This window comes from Drosophila virilis, chromosome X (genome assembly GCF_030788295.1).
Source record: "Drosophila virilis strain 15010-1051.87 chromosome X, Dvir_AGI_RSII-ME, whole genome shotgun sequence".
Taxonomy (NCBI): Eukaryota; Metazoa; Arthropoda; class Insecta; order Diptera; family Drosophilidae; genus Drosophila; species Drosophila virilis.
The window spans coordinates 13,077,273-13,102,325 of NC_091543.1; the positions used below are offsets into that span (position 1 = coordinate 13,077,273).

At 42.1% G+C, this 25,053-nt stretch overlaps 1 protein-coding gene across 2 annotated transcripts; it reads left to right on the forward strand.

Moving 5' to 3' along the window:
* The first annotated feature begins 431 nt into the window (after positions 1-431).
* On the forward strand, positions 432-25,053 carry pico. Of its 2 annotated transcripts, none has more exons than XM_015168700.3 (4): positions 432-1,723; positions 17,511-18,645; positions 19,471-21,863; positions 21,939-25,053. In XM_015168700.3, exons 1-3 carry the CDS (start codon positions 1,574-1,576, stop codon positions 21,819-21,821), a joined length of 3,636 nt encoding a protein of 1,211 aa, XP_015024186.2. In that variant the 5' UTR covers positions 432-1,573; the 3' UTR covers positions 21,822-21,863; positions 21,939-25,053. The 2 variants fall into 2 exon arrangements, with proteins under 2 accessions (XP_015024186.2, XP_002059526.2); XM_002059490.4 differs by lacking the exon at positions 432-1,723 and adding an exon at positions 4,381-4,481.

Sequence of the window (25,053 nt, forward strand, 5' to 3'; positions counted from 1 at the left end):
AACGGTTAAATTCTAACAGACTGTTGGCAGTTGAACTTTGCCGGACAGTGCTGCCAATGCATATACAGCTAGCGATGTGCAAACGCGTTCGATTGGCATCGACTACTCATTTATTGAGCCTTTACACATCTTATTATCTTTCATTCGAAGAAATCGAGACCCTATCCCTTAATTTTACATTTATAACGGGTTTTGGTATATTTGTGTGTTATATTTGTCTTTTTCAATCGTCATGATGTTGATTTTCCAAATTGTGTACTTCAATTTATTTGTTTTTATTTACTTTTCTTACATTTTTAAAAGTGCATAGGAAACAGTGTTAAACAATTCACAAAATCATTATTCATCGATATATTCACTCTTAACTATCAAATAAAATTATCGCATATTCGCGACTTCAATATCGATAGATATCGCTGCGATATCAACATCCCCAGTTAACAGAAAAACGCACGACAAACATAAATTCGTGGAAATTACGCACGGGTGTTTTTTCGTAGCTCAATAGTAATATTTGTTTATTTTTTTCGGTTCTAAATTAAATGAAAGCACACATGCATATGCAAATGATATAGTGTAATTTGTGTATTAATTAAAGGCAATTGCAAATGTTAGATTTTAAGATGGATATCAAATGCAATCAGCGCAGCAGCAAAAGCAGAAGCAGCGGCAATAGCAACAACGGCAACAACAACAACAACAAGAAAAAGGCTGACTGACTACACCCAAAAACGCAACAAGAAAAAGGCAGCATATAAAGGAAACAGTTGGAGGCGAGGAATAACAAAACGACAGGAAAAATGAAGTAAAAGCGACAACAGCGAACGAAACGGCACTTCAGTTGCAGTTGTAGTGGAGTACATACGCACGGTCACACACACCAGCAGGCACATACACACGTACATACATACAAATACTAACAAAAGCAGCACACAAAGAGACATTTGCATGCATATGTGTGGGTGTATCAGCAGCAGCAGCAGCCCAGCTCCAGCGTACAAACTTCGGGTTCATTCGGCAGTCGTCGTTCGTCGTTGCTCGCTCGCTCGCTCGCTCGCTCGTTTGTTCGTTCGTTCGTTTTGTTCGCACGCTCGGTTTATCGTGTTGGAGTAACAGCATTCGCCTACGCAGCAGCAGCAGCAGCAGCAGCCGCCGCAGCAGCAGCAACGACAGGCAAAGGAAGCGGTTTAAGAATGCATGGGCATGCACAAAGTACGAAGCACGAAACACGAGAAATGCGAGAAACACAAGAGAAATGCAAATTTAACAGAAATTGAAATAAGTGCAACGGGTTTCCAATTCCACAGCGCATTGTAATTCAAAACGCAGTCGCAAATTTATGCCAAACTGATCAAAAGCGGGTGCGCGCGCGATAGAAAGAGGGAGCGCGAAGAGTTTTCGTGCAGAGTGAGAGACATAGGCCCTGAAGAGAAACCAGCGAGAGAGAGAGAGAGAGAGCGAGAGATCAAGCGCCGTTAAATCGGATCACGTCCATTTTAGCCACAGCCGCAGTTCCTTTGTTATATACCCAATTGCTGCTCCTGCCTCCTGCTTGGGACGTCGACGTCGTAATATGGATTGTGGTGCTTTTGCCGCGCAGCAGCAGCAACTATTACAACAACATCAGCAGCAACAGCTACAACAGCAACAACAACAACATCTGCAGCAGCACCCACGACAACAAAATACGCTAAATTGCCTGGAAGCAACAGCAACAACAAATGTAAGTTTACACACGCACACGTACATATACATACATATATATATGTATATATATATACGTATATATGCATATGTGTTCGCTTGCATGTATGTATTTCTCTTTTACTTCCACTTCACATTCGCCCCCACACACAAACCGATGCGCTGCGTTATGCTGTCTGCGTCGCAGCTGAAGTCAACGCCGCAGTCAGCTGCATTAGCTCTTCTTACAGTTTATTGGTTTTCTTATTAGATATTTTTCATATGAGTAACTTTGGCTGCGACGCTAGCAGCGCAGTCGCTGCTGCAGCAATTGTCTTTGGCTGCGTGTGGGCTGACAGGGGGCGTGGCTGCTATGGCCATGTGCATAAATAATTTAAGATTTTCATTGAATGTGGATGTGTGTGTGTGTGTGTGTGTGTGTGTGTGAAGGGGTGGGCAGCTTGTACTCTTGTGAAGGCAGGTACAAAGTGCATGCAGCATTATTTTCTGTCTTGGCCAAGTTCGCGAAACACAAAAACGAGGCAACTGGGAAAACGAATGACTCAAAGACTATTTAACCAACTGATGATTAATCTCTGCATAGCTACAGCTGCCGCTGCGGCTAAAGAAAAAAGGCAATGAAAAACACGTAAAAGCAAACTTGTGGCTGAAAGTCGACTGCTAAATACCCTGTATTCGAATTAAATCAGTTTTAGACTTAACTGACGGAAATTTTCAAATTACAATCGTGTTAAAAACCAGTTTTAATTCCAATTTGATTAAAACGAATTCTCTGACTAGAAAATAGTTGCATCTTATGGTGATTAACAACTTAACTAGGCAATTATGTAGGGTGTCTAAAGTTCATCGATACCCCATATAGGATATATGTGTAACTCACAACAGAGTCGAGCAGTACCGAAGCTTTAATTGCCGATTTGTACATGGTACAAACTTTTGCCCATTACTTTCACCGTGCATAAATTCTAAAGCAAAGAAGTTCAAAATAAAAACAACAATGCACAAGAGAAGTTCAAAATACAATTGCTTGTACAAAGGCCATAACAAAAAGAGAAAGAATGAAAGAAAAGAACATACAAAGCCAAAAGCCGTCGGCGTTGACGTATGTTCGGCACAACAACAACAGCAACAGCAGATAGAAGAAGCAGAAGGAGCCGCAGATCAACAACGCACTCTGTTGCTTTTGCGTTTCTTTGTTTTTGCCGCAGCGGTTAAATCTTACTTTTGCCTTTCCAACCCCCCGCTAGTCACCTTTTTTACACGCCAGTTGTGTTTTGCAGAGCTACGTGACTGCAATAAAATTTAACTGCAATTACGTGTCGCATGCTTTGTGTGCCGAAAATGGCCAAAAGAAAGGCCAAAAGAAATGTCCAAGAGGCGAACGAGTGACATTGAATGCCTCAAGGATACGCACAGGATGCGATAACAGAGCGCACAGTTGTGGCTAACGGCACATTTCAGCAGCAGGTCCTGTTTTGTGTGTTGGGTTTTTGCGTGTGTAATTGCCAGTGCTGCCAGTCGGCTTCAATTGTTTTTGCCAATGGGCAGCACCTTTGCCGTTGCTAACGCATTAGAAGGTTGTGCGGAGAGAGCGCGACATTTGGTTAATTTAAGTTTATAGATATCGAAAGTTAACTCAAATATGTTTTTTTTTTTTTATAGCTTTCGATTGCTGCTTCAGTTTCTTTATTAATTCTCTCTCAATAATTTACACCTTTTATCATCATGAATGGCTTGTAAATCGGCACTGTGGTACGACCCACAGCAAAAATAGAATGAATATAAATATTATATTCGCTACAAATTAAATTCTTTTGATAGATCTGCGAAGTTTTTCAAGTTTTGTGTTGCTGAAATAATAATATTCATTTATTATAATATGCTGAAAATAATAATAAATGTTTATGTTCCCATTACAAATACAGGCTCTCATATATAAGAGTTCTAACGTCTCGATGAGACCACTGTATTTATATGTATAAAGCCCCATTTTTATCATATAAAATGAATATATCAACTTATAATTATTGTGCAGATGTGTAGCTAATTAATATTTTACAAAAGCAGTCAAGAAAACGTGTGACGTCACACGCGTTGCCACAAATTTTGTTCGCTGTACGCCATGCGTTACCTTCGACGCTGTCGCCATGCGTAAGAGAGTGAGAGAGCGAGCGAGCCGTTGAGCGGGCGAGTGAGCGGAGGTTTATAGTGAGCGCGTCGTCGCCGTTGCTCGCATTTATCTTTCGACCGATGCGCGCACGAGACGGGCGACAGCAGCGCTGCGGATAGACGAAAACGGACAGCGAAAAAAAAAATAACAAATTGTAAATTGTAACGAGCGCGCGCTCGACAATTAAAGGCGACAATTCAGTAAAAGTTAATTTTTTTTATATATTTAATTTATCGGTCCTTGTTTTTTTTTTTTTATTGTGAAATACCTATTTTGCTGTCGCTTCGTGCTCGTTGTTTTTGTTATTTTTTTTTGTGTATGTTTGTGTTCGGGGTTTATTAAGTTCCTTGTGCTGCAGTAACAACAACAACAACAACAAAAACAACAATAGCAAAAGCAATTAGCTCCAGCTGCTTTTGTTTATACAGCACAACTACAAACGCGAGTGTGAAACGCGGCAAACGAAGCAATAATTAAAAGTGCCTTTTTTAATTGAAGAGCAGAATACAAACAACTACAACAACAACAACAACTACAGCAACAACAACAACAACAACAGCGGCGCGCGGTTGGCAATCGAAATCGAATTGACGTTAACATTGACGCGGTAAGAGCAACTCTCACACACACACAGAACACAAATACACTCATCCATTTATTCCTGCATACAACCCTGTTTACTTGCCTGCAAAAGCTCAAGTTAAGCAAAGGGGGAGAAAGAAACAGAGAGAGCGAGCCCAGCAGAGAGTTGTTTGTTTTTGTTTTTGTTTTCTGTTATTTCTTTTTGGCAGTTAATGTGTTTCGCTTTTGTCTTGTATGCGTGTGTGCGTGCGTGTGCGCGGGGGCGGTTGCACATCGACTTTAGTTGATTTGCTTTTATGTTCCAATCAATGCGATGCGGCGGGAAATATTGTGGGCAAATGATAGGGAGCATTAGTAGGGGGTTTGCTCGGCCATATGCCTTATGGTTTTATTATTGTTTACTTCGTTTCATTTTGTGCCTTATCTTCATCGCCGCACTCTTTACTACAAACCGCAGACTCCCACACACACACACACACGTGCTTTGTGCGCGCGTGTGTGTGCGTGTTTGTGTGTAGTTTCATTCAACTTTTCTGCATGCGGCAGCGAAATTTGTTCGTGTTCGGATATGGCAACGCCGCCTCGTCTGGCCTCTTGTTTTTGCCGGTTTCTTTATACTAAATTTTGTTTTTAATTTATTTTCTGCAAAGTCATATGGTCTTGGTATGCGCGTCATCCTTCCACCCGCATTCGCAGCTCCTGCAGCAGCACCCGCATAACTTACACACACACACACACAAGCTCTCTCTCTTCATCTCTCTCTCTCGCGATTGTTGTTGTTATTGGTGGTGTGGCCGTTTAATTGCTTCTGCACGTTCGTCAAATATTTGCTCAACTCTTTTTAATTACATTGCCCACTACACACACACACACACACACACACACATGCACACAGAGATTCAGGCGTTTACCGTTTTACCCTTTCAAGCGATTTAGAAGTAAACGTGCAAGTGTGAGTAGCGGAATGTGAAGTACACATCACAGAGCACAGTGTGACATTTTGTTATGGATTGCAGTGTAAATCATAAATCTTCAAGAAATACGTCAATTTAGTTGTAAAATGTCGATTATATTAAGATTTCTGTTTGCCAATTTACTTTAAAGTCGTTGTTTTTATTACATTTTCTGGTAGAAAAGTTCTATAAAAAGAACTGAAATTCAACACAATGGATCTAAACATTCATATTTGGGGGAAGAAAGAATTCAGAATAATAAATAACAATTAACAAAAGAAAAAAAAACTCCACTTGAACTCTAACTCAATTTGTGTATTGTGTCTATGTTGTACATTTTCGGAAGATTTTTATTGTGATGCACTATTAATTTTCCACGCCTCTTCCATGGCAGCATACACAACTGTATATACATACATACATACATACACATAAATTTCCATATATATGTAAATATAGCCTTGTGGCGAAGTTAATTCATACTGTTTGCCCTGAACCGAAATGAACACATTTTCCATAATATTTTTAGACTTATGTATAATGAAATGCACTGTTTCTGATTCTGTGCGTAGACAAGGCAAACATACATTTGTTCAATTCGATGTGCGTTTGAAATCATAATTTGTCTCGCACTCATATCAAATACATACATGTGCTTAAGTGTTGCAACATTTTACTTCCCATTTTTTAAGTAGTTCGTTTCATAAGCTTTTCGGCATGAAATCGGACAAGACCAGCACCAATTGGTTCGCCCCCACAAGGCTATGCCTTGGCCCACTGTGCGGCGGAGATTGCCAAAGCCAGAAGTGAATTCGCTCAGTTGAGCGCATTTTAAATTGCCGGGCAATACGCGCAGCAGCCGCAGCCGCAGTCACAGTCGCAGTCGCAGTCGCGTCGCGGTCCCTGTCGACGCAGCAACAGCACCCATATGACTTTTGCACATGGCTGCGCTGCGACGTCGGGATGCCGTTGCGTGTTGCTGTTGTTGTTGTTTTTAGTGCTTTACTTTGTTCATCATTCTTATTACACGCTTTGCTGCTTATGCCAGACTTTGCTTTGCCATGCCATGCTTTACTTTGCCGGCAGCGACGCTGGCTGCGCTCATCTTTAAAATATGTACATATGTATGTATGTATGTATATGTATTTATGCGGCCACGGCGGACGCGACATCTCTGTTGCTGTTCATTTTAATTTTTGTTTCTGTTGCTGCCGCTGCCGTTTACGCTGTTGTTGTAAATATTTTATTATCGCTTGTTTCCGTTTAGTAACCAAAATGGGGAAATGTGTGCGCGCACGCACACATGCATGCATATACGCATACGCGTACATATTTAAAAATTCTTTTGTCGCCATATTCATTTCGAAATTATGTACTTGGCTTGTTGCTTCACACGACGCTTCGTCGCGCCTCACCCATCGCTCTACCCCTACCCAAACAGCCTTGTCAATTTAGCTACAGTTTGTGTGTTTGTCCATCTATTGAGCTACATAAGCACACACACACACACGCACACACACGCACGCACGCACGTACACGCACACACATATGTGCATGCATTCATACATGTTTCATTCCATTGCTTGCCATTCCGTTTTTAAATACACCCCCCCCCCACACACATCTACCCCACTTTTTCTGTCACATGGCTGACCCTGTGCATTTCTTGTAATTTCTTTTGTAGTATTGGTGGAAGGAAGGCAAAAACACAAACTAAACCGAATGGTGACTTCTTGTACTTTGCTTTTACTCACTCTCTCTCTCTCTCTCTCTCTCTCTCTCTCTCTCTCTCTCTCTCTGTCTTATTACAAAATTAGCTTAATATTATTTGTATTTGTAATTTATTTTTAGCTGCGGTTTTTTGTTTGCCGCATTTTGTAAATTATATTTAAACACGATTAGCTGTTGCTGCTTGTCGCCTCGCATCGCATCGGATCAGATCAGTTTGGGCCGAGGGGGTGCGGTGCGGTGCGGTGCGGAATGAAACGACTGTTACCAATGTGGGCGTGCAGTGACCCAATTTCTCTAATAGATTGCATTTTGCCACAGCTCTCTCACAGACGCACACAAATACACAGTCTGGCATCCACATCCACACACACACACACACGCACACGCGCACATGTATGTCGCTGATGTTGTTTTTGGGATTATTTAGCGCATTGAACTCTCTGCGCATTTTTTTTTTATCTTCTGGTCTCTGGCTATTTAATCTATTGCTGCGCTGCTGCAGATCTGGCGAACATTGCAAACATTTTGCGCCTGGCATTTCCTGCCCGCCAAATGTTACATAAAATTAAAGAAGAAGAAAGAAAGACAGAAAAAAAATGGAAAAATTGTCGCACATTTTCGATGTGCCTCGCCACGTACATTTGTTGTTTCTGTTGCCATTTCGTTTCATTCCACTGTTGCTGTTTGCATTCCCGTTTCATTCCACTGTTGCTGTTTGCATTCCCAGTCCCCCCCTCCCTCCCCCCTCCATTTCCATATCCATTCCCATTCGCTGTCGCACTTCTGTTCCCAGGCCGCCTTTTGCTAATTAAGTGCAGCACTTGACTTCGTCAAAAGCTCGCCATAAACATCAACAAATTGAGCACACACACACACACACACACACGCACACACACGCACACACACACGCATAGCATCTGTGTGTATGTGATTATAGTGTTGTATTGTGTAGCATGTATAATTTATATGGCATTTTAGCACATTTGATGTTCCGCATTCCACGCCTAATTGCTCTCCATGCGATTCCGAAAACAAAAAACCGTTTTTTGGATTTTATTTTGAAGCAAATCTTGCCCAAAATATACATGCAAAAGATGTACAGTGATCTCTCGCAAATCGAGACATTCGGAAATTGTGAACTTTTATGACAATTTCCAGCAACAAGCGTGAAAAATGGGCGGAAATACAATGTCATGTAATTTATTTTGCTTGAATAAAAAAAAAAAAAACAGATACTTAGCATTGATTCAATAGAAAGTCGTTAAGTAAATCTAAAATGTTCAGAATATTCTTATCATATTTGAAATAAATAAAAGTTGTTTAAAGTAAAGCACCTGGCGGTACGGTCGCAGCCCTGGTAAATAATACTGGCTGTGAAATAATACTCCATAAATTCCACTTAAATTTAAACAGTTGTAAGTTTTTTTTTTTTTTTTTTTTGATACTATGATTGGGTGTCGGGATACAGTCCGTATGCTATATTTATATTTATATTTGCTTATCTAAAGTTGTTTCTTTTGTTTTCCGTCAAATCGATTTTCTTTTGCCTCTTGTTTCTACTTCTTGAGTTCCCAGCTGGAACTGCTGACTCAGACGACATTTCATTAGCTCATTTTGTATTTAACAGCAACCACTTTTCCTCCTCCTCCTCCTCCTCCTCTCCTCAGAGACCCGGCACAAACAAAATTGTGCCCCTGTTCCGATCGCCGCATGCAACCTCTAACAACAACAACAACAAAAGGGCGACTTGTAATTTGATTGAGCTGCAATAAAAATTTGTCAGTCTGGCAATAAAGAATGGAGGATGGGATCGGGGGGGGGGGGGCGGCGGGCACCCCGTGACAGTGCAGGGCGACGTTTTTCTATTGGAGCATGTAATCATATGTTTTTTTACTACATAATACATAAATAATTTTTTCGAACTTCTCATTCCTTGATATGATTTATTGTGTACTCTGGTTGGTGGTTGATGGCGGGGGAGGGGAGGGGGGGAGGGGGGTGTTTGAAATGTTTATAAAAAATGTTTTGCCTGCTCCACATACTCCGCGCTTCCATTTGCCAACTCCCCTTCGCCCTGCCCCAGAGTGAAATCAACAAGTGATTGATGACGCCCAAAAACCTTATGGGCTTTAAAGTAAGAGCTGCACATGCACACACATATATATGTATGTGTGTGTGTGTGTGTGTATTTGTCTAAGTCGACCGACTAACCCCTAAGCCGCCGGAGCACGTTGTGGTATCAAATTACACATACCGCATTTGCCGGGTGACTACCCACAACTACACTGACAGAAATTATGTTATAGAACCAGCTAACTGACTTTTGTGATAAATAGCTATAGCTCTTATATCAATAGATATGCAAAGAATAAAAACAACAACTTTATTTGAGACTAAATTCTAAATAGTCCAAGATCGGGCTTGAGTAGTCTGAGAATTTTTATTTTCCACACTTGAAATAGCTGGAATTATGATCTGGTGCATACGATTATTTGGGTGGGGATGGGATTTTGTAAAATATATAAAAATATAGCTCAAATAAATATTCCAGTTTATCAAATAAGAGAATTGTAGTTAAAGTTTTAGCTGTTCAGCTTTAACGCTTCATCATCAATCAGTCAGTTTTTCGCAGAGTGTAGACTAATGAGTGGACTGTACCCACACACACACACGCACACACACAAAGGAACTACTCAGAACGCATCTGCTCGGCCACTTGTGACGTTGATGACGATGACGAAGAGAAGGATGACGCTTATCTTGATCTCATAATCAACAGCGGCGACAATAGAGAGGGTAGAGGTAGAGGGAGAGGCATGAAAAGGGGGAATCGAATGCGCGTCATTTTACCATTTTGGGCGTGGAAGAGACGAAACGGGACGCTGCTCGGCTGCCGGCTTTGTCTGAGCCAAGTGGCAGGTGCAACACGCAGCCGTTGCCCCCAGTCCATTTTTTGTGTATTTTTTTTTTTTTGTAGACACTCCTCAAGATACTCGTTAGTCATTATGCATTTTAACCCTAAAAAAAAAAACCAGCTTGCCCCGATTTGTTGCCTGGACACGCGTCACAGTGCAACAGGAACTGAAAAACAGCCCCTAAGAAAGCAAAAAAAAAAAAAAACAGAAAGAAAGAGAAGCGAATGAGGAATAAAGTAAGCAACGTTTGATGAAAACCAAAGATTGTGCTGCAGATTTCTTTAACATTTCTTGCTAAAATATCTGTATATATCTATCTCTCTCTCTCTCTCTCTCTATCTCTCTCTGTCTTTCATTTTGTATGCAGCGACAGATGGTTTTTTTTTTTTTATTGTTGTTTTCCTTAAGGGTCGCTCCGATGGTCGCGTGTTGCTTCCATTCACTTTTTTGGTCTGTTTGAGCACGCTTCAAGTTGGGGGATTTGCCCAAATAAAAAAATATAAAAACCCGAAAACCAACAAATAAAAATCAATCAACATTCGAAACTTCTTGTGCAGCTGTCGTAGCACTCGGAGGATCAGCTTGAGCCGATGTACTTGAAGTACTTGTCTAAGAAGTGCATTAGAATTTTCTTAAATATATGCAGTTATAGCTATAGCAGCTATATGATATAGTATTCCAGTCTTGGTGCGATATTGTTCTTTAAGGACAAGTTCTTGAGTCAAACTCGGTTCGCTCGACAGAGAACAGCCTTTATATGACGCTTATATGCTATAGAGCTGCGTCTCAAAAATATGTATCTCAGATCGGATACGCTCACTTTAATGCAATACGAATTTCGCAATCAAATTATATTATATTATTATAATAAGTTTTGAACATATTCTCAGAACTCTTACTCGAGTTCCCCAACTCAGGTACGCAGTTCTAAGTCAGTTTGAGAGATCCATTTTTGATTAGAACTCGACTCAAGTACGAGGCTATTAAACTTTTGGACTTAAGTGTGGAATTTAACAGTTTTCGATTTCTATAATTTTTCCGAGACTTTTCTGCTCTTTATTGTTTTTGAAGATGATTGATCCGTTTGCAGCTTCTTTAAAAGAGATCTTGAGCTGCTAATTGAATATCTTCGAATTGAGTCGAAATAGTTTTCGTAATTGAATCTGACAAAATTCTAAAGGAATTATTGGAAATCTGATATATAAGTGAAATGAAATTGATAACTTATAAATATTCAGCTGCCGTCTGCTGATGGCATTGAATTGCTCGAATGTGTCGAATGTGTAGAATGTGTAGAAGGTTTTCTTTCAGTTTAAAAGTATATGTATTTTATGTTTCTTCTATTTGGTTTCACAATTTGATGTTGCCCTTGTTGCTGTTGTTGCTGTTGCTGTTGCTGTTGCTGTTGTTGGTGATTAGGAAACGGCGTACTTGGCCTGTTTGACAATTAAGCTGCTTAACGAACCAGCATACTCCGCTCACATATCATTTCGAAGTTCGAAATTTGAATAGAGTCGTTTTACGAGCGACAAATTTGCAAAAACAACAGAAATCAGCATGGGATTCGCTTTATAAGGCAATGTGCCAACGCGACACGACCATCAAATGCTAAACTTAATGCATTCATTTATTTAGTTCTCTAATACCCTAACTTATGTAAGGGAATTGTTGGTCAGTACTGAAGTTGGCAACTTTCCTTTATGTATGTATATTATTTGCTTTATGGCCTTGTATAGATATTTATTTTATGTTTAAGTTAATATTTTGACTTTCCACACATTTTCCACGCTCGCACGTGAATTGACTTCTTAGAAAAAATGTCGAAAACTTTGCTACTCTCATTTAATTTGGACTCAAGCCCTTAATTACATAAGTGTTAGCTGCCTGTAAGGGTATTTGGGTGTCGGCTATACACAATAACATTTTCTTAGCGTGTTTTCCTTTTCCATTTTTTATATCTATTCATTTTTGTTGGACAGGCTCAGGCGCTTTGCACGCACTTGGGCCACAGTTTGGCTCTATTGTTGTTGTTGTTGTTGTTGTTGTTATTAATATTAATTGTCTACGGAAGTTGCTGTAAATGTCCGCAAACATGAAAATATTTTATATACATATACATATATATATATGCTTTTATGCTTTATATGCAGAGGAAGCGGGCAGTTGTTGAGCCAGGTGAGCCAGACCCAACTCTGCCTTCCGCTCCCTGCCAGCATTTAATGCACATGACGTCATTTGGCTGAACAGCTTTTGCACGCTTGTTAATTAAAGTGCTGCTGCTGTTGTTGTTGCCTAGTTAATGGCAGCATTTACTTAGTTAAGCTTTAGTATGATTATTCTATATATGCTTGGCACAGTTGAGCAAAAGTAATTACGGCTACAATTACAATTTGTGCAACATGCTTTCAATTAGCCAAATGTAAAGCACCTGCTTAACTCAACCTCCGCCCACCATTCAAACCCAGCCCTACTCTACTTTTGACGGTCACTCGGTCACTTGGGGTTGACCAATGCGATGATCAGCGAACATGCAACATGCTTCAACAATTGTCGAGGTCATGCTGGATAAGCCTATCCCAGCTATTCCAGTTGTAAATGGGTCAGTTTCTATGTTAACTGCGAACTGAGTTCATAAACTCTCATATACCCTGCTATCAAACAGTCACAGTTTGACATTGTCAGAAAAGCATCTGTGTTTGTGTGTGTTCGTCTTCTTCTTATTTCAACAACAGTTTCCAGCATGAGCTGATGCTAGTCGAAGGTTAGAGCTTCTATTGTGAATTGCTATTGAGAAAAACTACCCGCTCCCAACTATTCGCCAGCATAGAGCAGAATTTAAGCCGAATGTGACCAATCGATTATCGACTCGACTATAGCCATAATTAGAGTCTAAACATTGAGCTTGAGCCAAGATCACGCCCGAAGGTGAGCAGCTGCAACAGCAATTGGAGCAAACCGTAAGCGATCGCAGTTGGTCAAGAATTGTTTTTCCAGTGAACACAACAAGTTCAATGTTAATCGCTGGCCGAATAACAATCGATCGCAGCCAAAGATTTATTTGAGTTCAAAGTTCTGTCTCTGGCTTTCTCCTGTTGATCTTAGTCAAGAAGCCAGGGAAAAGCCAGACAACCAGAATGTGCCCAAGTGCATTAGCATTGTTGTTGTTGTTGTTGTTGTTCGAGTTGGCACTTAGTTGCGAGCGAGTCGCTTGAGTGTCTAAGCCCACAAATGGATGTACTCGCATTCGTACCTTAACAACAACAGCAACAACAACAACTGGCATAGACATCGTATAAACTATGCAAATAGCAGGTCGTAAACTAACAAGAGATCACAATACAACTGCGACGCGACCTCAATGTGTGTGGCGCTCGATGCCGCTGCTGCTGATGGAGTTTGGCTTCTTTTTATACCCTGTAAACCATTGAATGGGCCAACAGCTTGTTATTCTTTATGCGTGTGTATAGGTGCCAAGTCCAGGCGAGCTTTCAGCTGCACACCTGGATATATCCAATTTCTTGAGGCGAGAAAATACACTACAGAGATTATTAACAATAAATCATTTGTGAACTGTGATATGCAACAAATATATCCAATCTATAGAGGTTAACTTTCCTCTTGTCTAGAGGTTAAAGGGCAAGTATTTCTAAAAGCTTTTCGATTATGATTAAGTTGACTTGAAGTTACTTTTCGTCTGTTGCTTAGGCTGAGAGTGCGAGTGTATCTAACGTTATTGTTCAGCTTGTTACAGGGTATACACTCGTCTATATTACGCTACTTTGCAGCTTGTTATAGGGCATGTACTCGCATATCTTGCGCTACTTTGCAGCTTGTTATAGGGTATGCACTCGTCTAATACTTTCCACAGAGGCATTTCTTTTGTACTCGTTGTGTTTGTCAATGCAACTCAATTAGAATAGCCGCTGGCTTATGTTGTTGTTGTTGTTGTTGTTGTTGTTGTTGTTGTTGTTGTTGTTGTTGTTGTTGTTGTTGTTGTTGTTGTTGTTGTTGTTGTAACAGAAGCTGTCATTGAACTTTGAACAAACGCATAGAGAGCAGGGTCGCAGCGGGGTCGTCGCAGCCGGAGTTAGGGTTGGGTCTGCCGCACAAAATTAAAGTTGGTAATGGCAATAGTCAAAAGCAATGCCACCAAAACACACACACACACACGCACACACACACACACACACACGCACACACACGCGGTTTATAGCACACTTGAACCCATAAATCAACGCAGTCGTCCAACCGATCCATTGTGGAGCGACCTCGTGCCCCATACCCTTACCCCCGCCCACTACCCATTTGAACGCTTATCCCCCCTCTCTCTCTCTCTCTCTCTCTCTCTCTCTCTCTCTCTCTCTCTAAATGTATATATATACATATTGTATATATTCTTTCCGTTTTGTGCGTCCCTGGATTTTATCAGCCTGTGTGCCTGCAGCTTCAGCTGCCCTTCGTGCTGCAATGCGCCACTTGGCTGACTGATGATGGCACACAACTAGACAGCAATTCCAAGAGAGAGAGAGAGAGAGAGAGAGATGGTCAGTCAGTCAGTCAGTCGTGTCGTGTCATGTCATGTCAGCAAGTGCCAATTACCGCTAAGCCTCCAAAAATCTTTGTGACTCACTCGACCGCCAAGCGACTCTTGTGCCTCGTCTCTTGTCGTTGGCTGTTGTCAGTTACCTGTTAAACATTTCCAAACTCCAATCAGCCCGTCAAGCGGTAAATCACAACAAACCTGCGTCTGTGTGTGTGTGTGTGTGTGTCAAATACATCACTTATCCAAACACTCGACCAAAGTGAAGTAAGTCCATAAAACTCTCAGTTGTATTGACTTTGTCTTTCAAGTTCTACATGGCGAAAGATACATACATAAGTCAGCTGCTGCCAGAACATTATTTACAGAATGCGCTTTTCACGAGGCAATTGTAGAAAACCCATTTCCAGTCAAAAGTTCTATGGTGCTTGCCAGAAAATCGCATTTCTCGCGGTAGCTTTTTAGCTGAATAAGTAACTCAGTTCATAATCATAGTTCGTATTAAGTTTTCTCGGCGTTTAAAACTAAGCGGAGCTCTTCAACTTTTCTCGTATTATCTCTGCCCCATTTATCAGCACAACCTGAGCTCTATCCAGATTTGCAAGTTCACAAGAATTCTGTCGCGTAACACTTAGGAGAGGGCTACGAATGTTGGATTTGTTGCCAGTAGCTCGCATTTGTATTACTTTTCAGCATTGTTTCACGTGCTTACGATTGCTTGGAGTATTATGTTAACAATATAATACAATTTTTTTCCTGTTAAGAGAAACAAACGCAATCGAACAAACTTTTATAGGAAAACTATCTTGCGAATATATTGGGAAGATAAGTCGATTGCATTTCTAGTTGTCTGCAATTGGAAGCTGATTCTAGTCAAAACTAAAAGAGATAGATGCACATCGATTGTTATCGATAAATTTAATCGATTATAATTCATAAATATCATCGTTTGTCTTTCATCGGTTAGTTAGTTTTAAGCTCTCTTCTCCTCAAGCACAAGCGCACCTTTCAGCTTAGCTGCAGGCTTTTTCATAATTTGATGTCGTATATAATTGGGATGACGCTCGTTTTTAATAAACAAAATAAATATAGATAACTATGGACGGGCTGAACGCCCGCTTGACTGACTCTTCGTGTTGCTCTGCCCAAAGGAAAACAACAACAATAATAACAAAGTTTATTTTTCTTGCGAGAAGTTTTCTTTTAGTGCATGGTTTGCTCTTGGAATTGTCGGATATTATTCTTTCCTAGGAAAGTTACAGCTGTATAAATATTATTATAATTATGTTGTTGTTGTCGTTGTTGCAACGTGACGAAAGTCGCGACGAGTTTAGCCAAATCTGTGTGTAGCTCCTTTTTCCTGCCAGTCGCCGACTTCCTCTCGCAGCTCTCACTCGCTCTCTCTCTCTCTCTCTCACTCACTTGGCTTCCCTCTAGCTCTCGCTCTGGCTAGCTGCCAGTCGTAGTCTTTAGTACGTGACTTATGTATAGGAGAATTACTTAACACTTGCCAACTCTGACAACGACAACAACTGCGGAGACTTAAGCGACAACTTTGGGCGATAAAAAGCGCTCAACTATCAGCGACTGCGACTGCAGCTGGAATAATGCCAATCATCAAAGGGGTTGGCTAGCAGTGGAGCTTGAGAGAGAGAGAGAGAGAGCGAGAGAGAGAGGGAGGGAGGAGGGGGGGGGGGGTTTAGCTGCAGCGGCTCAGCTTTGATTATTATTGTTGTTTCTCCTCCTCCTGCTGTTGTTATTGGTTGGTGCCGCTGAAACGGAAATGTGTAACGTGTTTGCAGCTCGACTCGATGCAGCTGCGATTGAGCCGCGATCGAGACCTGGGCACGTACCAAAAAACTCTGCGCTGATTATTATGGCCAACAGTGCGGCGCATGGCAGCGGGAACGTCCGGATCGGGGCACACTCTGCAACGGGCACTTCATTAGGCACATAAACCATATGCCGCCAGTCAGTCAGTCAGTCAGTCAGTCAGTCAGTCAGTCAGTTGTTACCTTTTCTTTTTTTTTTTATATTTTTGGCGTGCTCTGCAACGCCCTCACTTTCAATACATTCCCTTTCATATTTGATTAACAACTGTTTTGTTTAAGCAACACTTTTTTGTTGCATTTTGCAACACTACTTGCGAATCTGGTCTGAATATCAAATATACTGAGACACAACTAAATGCGTATATCAGCTGACGAATTGTGTTTATTTCGCTGGCGAAACTTTCAGAAATAGAAGACTTCAGTCTTTCAACTACTTTAAACCCAATTTCAAATCTGTTTTTTTTTTTTGGCGGCGTCTTTAAAGCGCTTTTAATCGTTCGGGTTCGCCACTTAATTCCAATTAAAATCCCATTCTGAAGCAAAACTCTTGTCGAATCATTTCTAAAACCCATTTTTGGAACAACTCTTTAAACGCTTTGCAGACAGTTTTTGATGCTTCTCAATTTTCGTGGACTCATTTAAAATGGTTAAAAAAAGGGAAGCAGCTCCGAGCCGAGTCCGTCCGTCTGTCCACGCAAGGATCTCAGAAGTTTTAAGAGAAAGACTTAACCAATCCGTTCAGATTTAATCGAGCCATAAGACGATCTAGTTTCAACATGTTTAAAGTGGCCAAATATTTGTCAACTGTCTTCCGATTTGTTTAAAAATATATTTTAAGCTGCTTTAGAAACATTCTCAAGCGAGCTTAAGTTGTGAGCCTGACTCAAAGAGGGCCTTAATCGCATAAATGCTTTTCTTAAAGAATACTTTTGAATACTTTGAAATGGATTTGAAAGCTCTCTAATTGGACTTAGTTTGAATATATACTGTAAGTGCATAGAAAGCTGAACCAGTTTTGGATCGGTTGACATTCGTTTATTTGGAGACAATTTGTAATCGTTTGTTGTGTTTGATTCCTTGCAGATAAGTCAGCTAACTAGCCAGGGGATCATCGTTGGCAGCGCTGCCAGCGAAGGATCGGAGGCAGTTGGTGCTGTCACCAGCGGCAGTCCACAGCACAAGTTGCTGGGCATTGGGGATAATTCGAGCGGCGCTGGCGCCGTCAAACTGCGCAAGCAGAGCAGCGAACGAACGACGCCGGACGCCAAATCGCACGCCTCCTATCGCATCTCCATGGCCAATCTGGAGGATACACAAGAGTCCGAGCTGGATCTGATACTCGGCGAGCTGAGCTTGCTCGAGGCCCAGATCAGCTACGGTGAGGCGAGCTTTCTGCCCGGCGTGGCAGCTGCCACCGCCGCCGGTCTTGGCGTTAATGCTGTTGGAGGTTTGGCTACTCCGCCGCCTCCGCCGCCACCTGGCCTGGCCACCGTATCGGCAGCCTCGTCGCGCACACATTCACGCACAAACAGCAGCATATCCGGCGATGTAAGCACCACATCCTCCTCGTCGGGCATCTCAGAGAACGGCAATGGCCCCAGCAGCATTGGGCTCAGTGCTGCTGCAGGCAATGGCGGCGGCATCGGAATTGGAGTCATGGGCATCACCACTGGACACATGACCATGGGCATTACGCTGGGCGTTGTGACGCCACGTGAGCCGCGCACCGAATCGCCGGACAATGATTCGGCATTTAGTGACACCGTTTCGCTGCTCTCCAGCGAGTCATCCGCCTCGTCCAACACCTCGCTGCAGCAGCAGCAACAGCAGCAGCAGCAACAGCAACAGCTGCAACAGCAGCAGCAACTGCAGCAACTGCAGCAGCAACAGCAACAGCAGCAACAGCAACTGCAACAGCAACAGCAACTGCTGCAACAGCAGAAAGTACATTTGCAGCAACAGCTGCAGCAACATCATCAGCAGCCGCTGCAGTCCTCAACAAAGGCAGCCAAAATACAGCTGGCGCTGCACAAGCTCGAGAGCGCCTCCGTGAGGCGTCTCTTTGTCAAGGCGTTCACGTCCGATGGTGCGTCCAAGTCGCTGCTCGTGGATGAGCGCATGGGCTGCGGCCATGTGACGCGCCTGCTGGCCGACAAGAATCATGTGCAGATGCAGCCCACGTGGGCGCTGGTCGAGCACTTGGCTGATCTGCAAATGGGTGAGTGGATAGCAAAAGCAAAAGCAGCACGTATATGAGCAGTTCCAAAGTTCCGAAATTGAAGGGCAATCAGCAAAACAGACCACAGGCAGACAGAGATGGATAAAATACAATAAAATATACCTAATATACTAGATATACACACTCTTCTAGAAGCTACATGACTAGTTTGATGACTGCCAGGCGGACAGACAGCCGGACATGGCTGAATCAAGAATATATACACTTGATGAGATCGGAGATGCTTTCTTCTGCCAGTTACATACATTGGCATAAATACATTCTACCCATTTTTAATGAGGCCAGGGTATACAAAAACGCAAGATTTTATTAACTTTCCGGAACGCCTCTCTCAATAATAAAATTAAAATAATAAATAAATATATGTCACGTAGCGTGTGACACGTCGCGTTTAATATTATCGCTTGAATCCAAAAAGAAAATAGGTAAATTATTAATTGAAAGCCAAGTGTAATTTATTGGATTAAGTAAAAAGATTGCATCGCCGACTTTTGAGTTGCAAATGAAAATCAATTTCCATTTTGCTTGTCACGTAACGTGTCTCCATTTCCAGACAAGATCTAGCTGCTTGGAGCAGTTTGTTCGCGAGAGACCCGGTTAGCTGCAGGCCAAGGCATAAACTAGGTTCGGTTTATGCTGGGCGAGATCTGATAGAACTATAAGGCAGTAGGTCTTTGGGGAGGTAGAAGCATCTTGTTCCACTGCAAAATGCATGTCGAGTCTTGGCTCTGGAATTGCCCATCTACATATGCCTATGCCCCGTCAATTGGTTACGACAATTCAAATTTCTTGTCTTTGTTGCAGAGCGCCTGTTTGAGGATCATGAGCTGCTGGTGGATAATCTGATGACGTGGAATTCGGATGCCGGCAATCGTGTACTGTTCCAGCAGCGTCCGGATAAGGTGGCGCTCTTTGCCAAACCCGAGCTCTATTTGCCGGGGCCACAGATGGCGCCCGGCTCGCAGCATGATGATCAGACGCGTCACATGCTGTTGGAGGAGTTCTTTGAGACGCACGCCCAGCTGCAGCTGGACGGGCCGCTCTATATGAAGGCCGATCCGAAGAAGGCCTGGAAGCGGCATCATTTCGTGCTGCGCTCCTCGGGCCTCTACTATTTTCCCAAGGAGAAGACGAAGAACACACGCGATCTCGCCTGCCTGACGCTCTTCAGCGGCCACAATGTCTACACGGGCATGGGCTGGCGCAAAAAATACAAATCTCCGACAGATTATACATTTGGCTTCAAATCGGCGGTGGACTCGTCCCTGGGCAAATCCTGTCGCTCGCTAAAAATGCTGTGTGCCGAGGATGGCGTCACACTGGATCGCTGGCTGACCGCCATACGCATCTGTAAATATGGCAAACAGTTGTGGCACAATCATAAGCTGCTCATGGAGGAGTTGTGCTCGGGCGCCGGCACCGGCGGCAGCTTTGCCGCCTCGATGCGCAGCGAATCGATTAGCAGCATCTCATCGGCGGTGCCATCGCAATGCGGCAGCGTCTCCTCGGCCATAAGCAGCATGTCGAACTCCAGCAGCGGACGCATCTCGCGCGCCTCCAGCTCCAGTTCGAGTGGCTGCCTGTCGGATGAGAACAATGCCTTCGATTCGGAGTTCACAACCGGCACCATCAAGCGCAAACCCTCCATGAAGCCCAATCTGCCGCTGACCACAATGACGCGCCAGCTGAAGGAAGTGGGCGAAATAACCACCGGCCCCGTGGCGGTGGCCACAGCAGCCGCCACAGCGGTCGGCGAATCGGCTGCCTCGCCGGAGCGCAGCGGCACACTGACGCGACGGCACAGTCGCCGCAAATCGCAGGAGAGCAACGGCAGCAGCGGCGGCACGCTCAAGCGTCGCCCCGTCGTGGCAGTCAGTGCGGCGGTGAAGCGTGAGGTGATCTGCTCGGCGACAAACGATGGCGGCTCCTCGTCGTCCAGCAATTCAACGCCGACGCCCACGCCCAGCATTTGTGCCAAGCCGCCGCCCGGGCTCAGCGATGCGGAGCTAATGTGCTCATCCACATTGTCGCTGGACTCGCTGCCGCCGCCGCCCCCGCCACCCGCTTTGCATGCCGACGAGCAGGATGTGTACGGATCACAGCTATCGCTGGCCTCACTGCCACCACCGCCGCCGCCCGAGGATGTGCTGGCCTATGTGGAGCCCACATCGCCGCTGACGCCAACGCCCATGTCCATGGGCATGGGCATGCCCATAGGCATGGGCATGGGCATGGTCATGCCCAATAGCAATGGCACACTGCCGCCCGCGGTGCCCGCAAAGCCCATGAAGCCCGCTGTCAAGCAAACGCTGAAAGCGGCGCCACCCTACAAAGCGCCGCCCGACTATGTGGGACCCGTCGGCTTGGGCGGCACTGCAGCAGGCGGCCCAGTCGCCCAGTTGCCGCCGCTGCCGGCGCCCGTGCAAAAGAAGGTCTCGTTTGCGGACTCGCCGGTGCTGCTGCGCCGCAAAATGTGCTCACCGGAACCGCAATTGCCGATGCGTGCGCCCAGCACAACGCTCAGCACTGGCTCCAACGGTAGCGCCGGCGCCGGCGCCGGTTATTCCCAGCCGCAGCCCATCTACTCGCCCGGGCCGCTGCTGCCACCACGCAGCGATCTGTCGCGACTGTCCGGCTGCAGTCAGAATGGCAGCGATGTGATGACATCACCGAAGCGTCTGCAGGAATCAGCATCGAATCCGCCGCGCGATTTCCTTAAGGATCTGCAGCGTGTGATGCGCAAAAAGTGGCAGGTGGCACAGAAATGCAAACTGGAGCCGGCAACAACGCCGCACGAGGTGCTCGGCTTTCGTGATTTCAACAACGAGGATCTGCTTGCCGCCCACAATCTCAACTCGGGCGCCAACTCCTCGCATTACTATCGCGAGACGGCCAATGTCAGTCACTGGGTGCAGGAGCACTACGAATATGCGCACAACGAGTATGCGCTCTACGAAAATGTCCATGCCCAGAGCAATGGGGCGGGCGGCACCAGCAACAGCAACAATGCCACAACAACAGTGGATGCAGCTGGTCCGCCGCCAGTGCCGCCGCCAGCGGCTGTGGCAGATGCAACAGCGGCGCTGCGCAAAAAGCGTCCGCCTCCGCCGCCGCCCAAGCGCAGCGATTCCACGCATCTGACGCATCGTGTCTAGAAACTGGGAGATAATCGCTTCAGCAGAGTTGTCGCCAGTGCAGTGAGTAGACACATTCATTCAGTTCAAGGTACCCTAGCTCACTTTCCATCTCTCTCTCTCTCTTGCTCTCTGCAGGTGCCACGGTCTCTCTCTCTCTCTCGCCCTCTCTCGCATTCATTCTCCCGGATCTGCTGGCTTCAACGATCCTGCAACAACAACAACAACAACAACAATTTCTACGTGTCTAAACTTAAGTGCAAAAGCAAATTCCTAACTAAGAGCAAAACAAAAACAAAAACAGGCGAAACAACCCTAAATACTAGTACATAAGTCTGGTTGCGTCGAATACGCCCACTTCTCAAGTATTATATATTCAGTTCAGCTTCATTAGCCTATTTTTCATGTGTGCGGCAAAAGAGTTTCTCTCTAAATTTTGTAAAATACTGAGTGTACTGAGTGTGCACGCACAGCGCTGGGTATTTGTATAGGTGCACTACTGAAATATGTATTTAAACTTTGTGAGAAAGTTTCAGTTTTTACGAGCAGAAGGTAACATTTTAATTGTTATCAATTTAGTTGAGATAATGTGCCCAATGCCTTATCGTTAGTTAATGAGCTTTACTTTTATAAATTCGAAATATTGTTATCATTTTATTTTATGATTTTTATTATTCAATATTGATTATTATTTGTATGTTTATTATTTTCATAATTATTATTTTGTTTATATTTTTGTTGGATTACATTTGACACAAATCTTTTAAAAATTAAAGAACAAATAATTAATAGTTATTATTTGAATTCAAATGTTTAAATTTTGTGTATTTTGCAAATGTATTAACAAAAATGAATAACTTTTCTTAGCACATATTTATTTAGTACTTAAGCCAAAGGAAAAGCTCATTAGGTTTTGATAAGTTTCTAATTGGGTGTAGTCGAAGCTGAAGTCCTTTTGGCAGTGCAACTATTCAGGTGAACTGCGCTGTAGAAATGCTTAAATGCAAAATCACAATTTAGTTCAGTTGATGGATTTAAGATCCAATATGTTTATTGTATATTTTATATACAAACTGGAGATTCCTTAAAGACAACAACTATTTAAAAAAAATATCGAAATATATATATGTATATTTTCTGATGATGTTCAATAATCTTTTAGTTAATATTAGAACGAAACAGCTGCCGCACACATTTCGAATAGTTAACAATAAATTGCAAAATCAAATTAAAAAAATTAAAATCAACATATGTTTAAGCTACTTGCTAGATTGTAAAAAAAAAAGAACAAAAAATCGAGTTTTGTTTTGTACTATATAAATAATATATACAATTTTTTTTTTTACTTTGCATTTGCATCAACTTGTTTATATACATGTATATGTATATATATATATTAATTATATTATTAATATATATATATATATTAATTTTTTTTTTGATTGTTAACAATTTTTTTTATTTAATTTTTGATGCCGTGCATTAAATGCGCAATGGAAAAACACAATGGAATAAAATGAAAAAGAAAATAAAAACTATGTTTGCAAGCAAGCCTTATACAACTATTAATCAATTAACGCATCATATACATAATTATATATATACAAATAAATTGATATACGACTATACATGCTAAGCGCATATGCATATAAATATATAAGTCTTATATACATAGAGAATGTCATTAAAAATTGCTTTCGCTTTTATCGCTATTATAGCTGCCTATATGTTTTGGAATTGTACTTACTGCAAATCTGGACAGAGACCGCAGCCAATAACTAAATCTAATAACTGTAATTTTTCTTTGTATATTGTAAATTTCTTTTAGTATTGTTTTTTTTTTTTTTTCTTTTCGATTTGTATTGGTATTTAGCAGGCGTTCCTAATGGTTCTTCATGTCCAGCAATCAACTAGAACAGAACAGAACAGAACCAAAATCAAATTGTAACGAGTAGCGAGTAGCGAGTAACGAGTAACTGTAATTTGTAACTGATTTGCCATGTTTTGCATTTTGTTGTATAATTTTAGCTCAAAATCTAACACTCACCAATTTCCCCGTCTACCACCCCCTCACTCAGATATAATCAGCACAATGGAACGCAAAGCCAAGTTAATAATGTTGCTGGGCATATCTATATATACTACTTATATGAATATGTTATGTCAGCCATCTAGCTTTTGTAATTTAACTTTGTTATGTTTAAGTACAAGAATTGATGAAAGTGCAGTCAAATCGAATTATATACTCTTATCGTTTCTGTTGAGTAGCCTTGCAGAACTCTTGCTTTATAGGAAATAACTATGCATGCTTGAACGATTCGTTTGGTTTAAAATTATATTTGATGCCTAAAATTTCAATGAAATCGACAGAGAAATCCCCTTCGAGATCGGGCTTTAAATCAAATGTAATTATTTCTAATGAAATTAATAGAAATATAACAATGTGATTCGTTCGCTGCGCAATATATGTATAATGTTTCAAAGATCATTAAATGAATATAGCTAAGCTGTCAGACGAGTTCCGATGGAGCATATATGGTCAAGATAGGCACTCGGCTCGTAAGGCTATTTGAACAGTTGTTAGTTCGGACAAGACTAGAAAATGATCGAAAAAGTTGGTCCTATAATATAAATGGATTTGATGAATGCCCGTTTGCCAGCATATTTGAATAAATATATATTGTACTATGTTCTCAGTTCGCGAATTGTATTATTATTATTATTATCATTATCATTAGTATGCTATATTATATTATTTGCGTTTTGTTTATGCTCTGGCATATGAGATGAAAGCTATTTGGGATGTGCATATATATGCAATAGAATTTTACATTGACTTTTCTATATGTAAAAGTGTAAGTGTATGTGCATGTGTATGTGTATGTGTTTGCTTAATTAACTAAAATTTAAACTAATGGAAATGCCAATTTTTAAAGCTTGCATTAAAACAAATACTGAATTTATATAAAATACATGAAGCTATTTTTTAGATACTATTATTATATAGGTACACTGAAAACAAAATTAAGTAAAAAAATAATAAAAAAATTATATTATTATACATATATGTATATATATATAAATATATATATGAATGCTATGCTTGATAAGAAATGTGCCATAGGCGCTGGCGTGAAAAAAAAAAGAAAAAAAAAAACAAAACAAAAAAAAAGGACTTGCAAAACGCTAAATCAATGTACTAAAACTTAATTCAATTAGCATAAGTTATATAAATAAAGTATAAAAAAAAGAA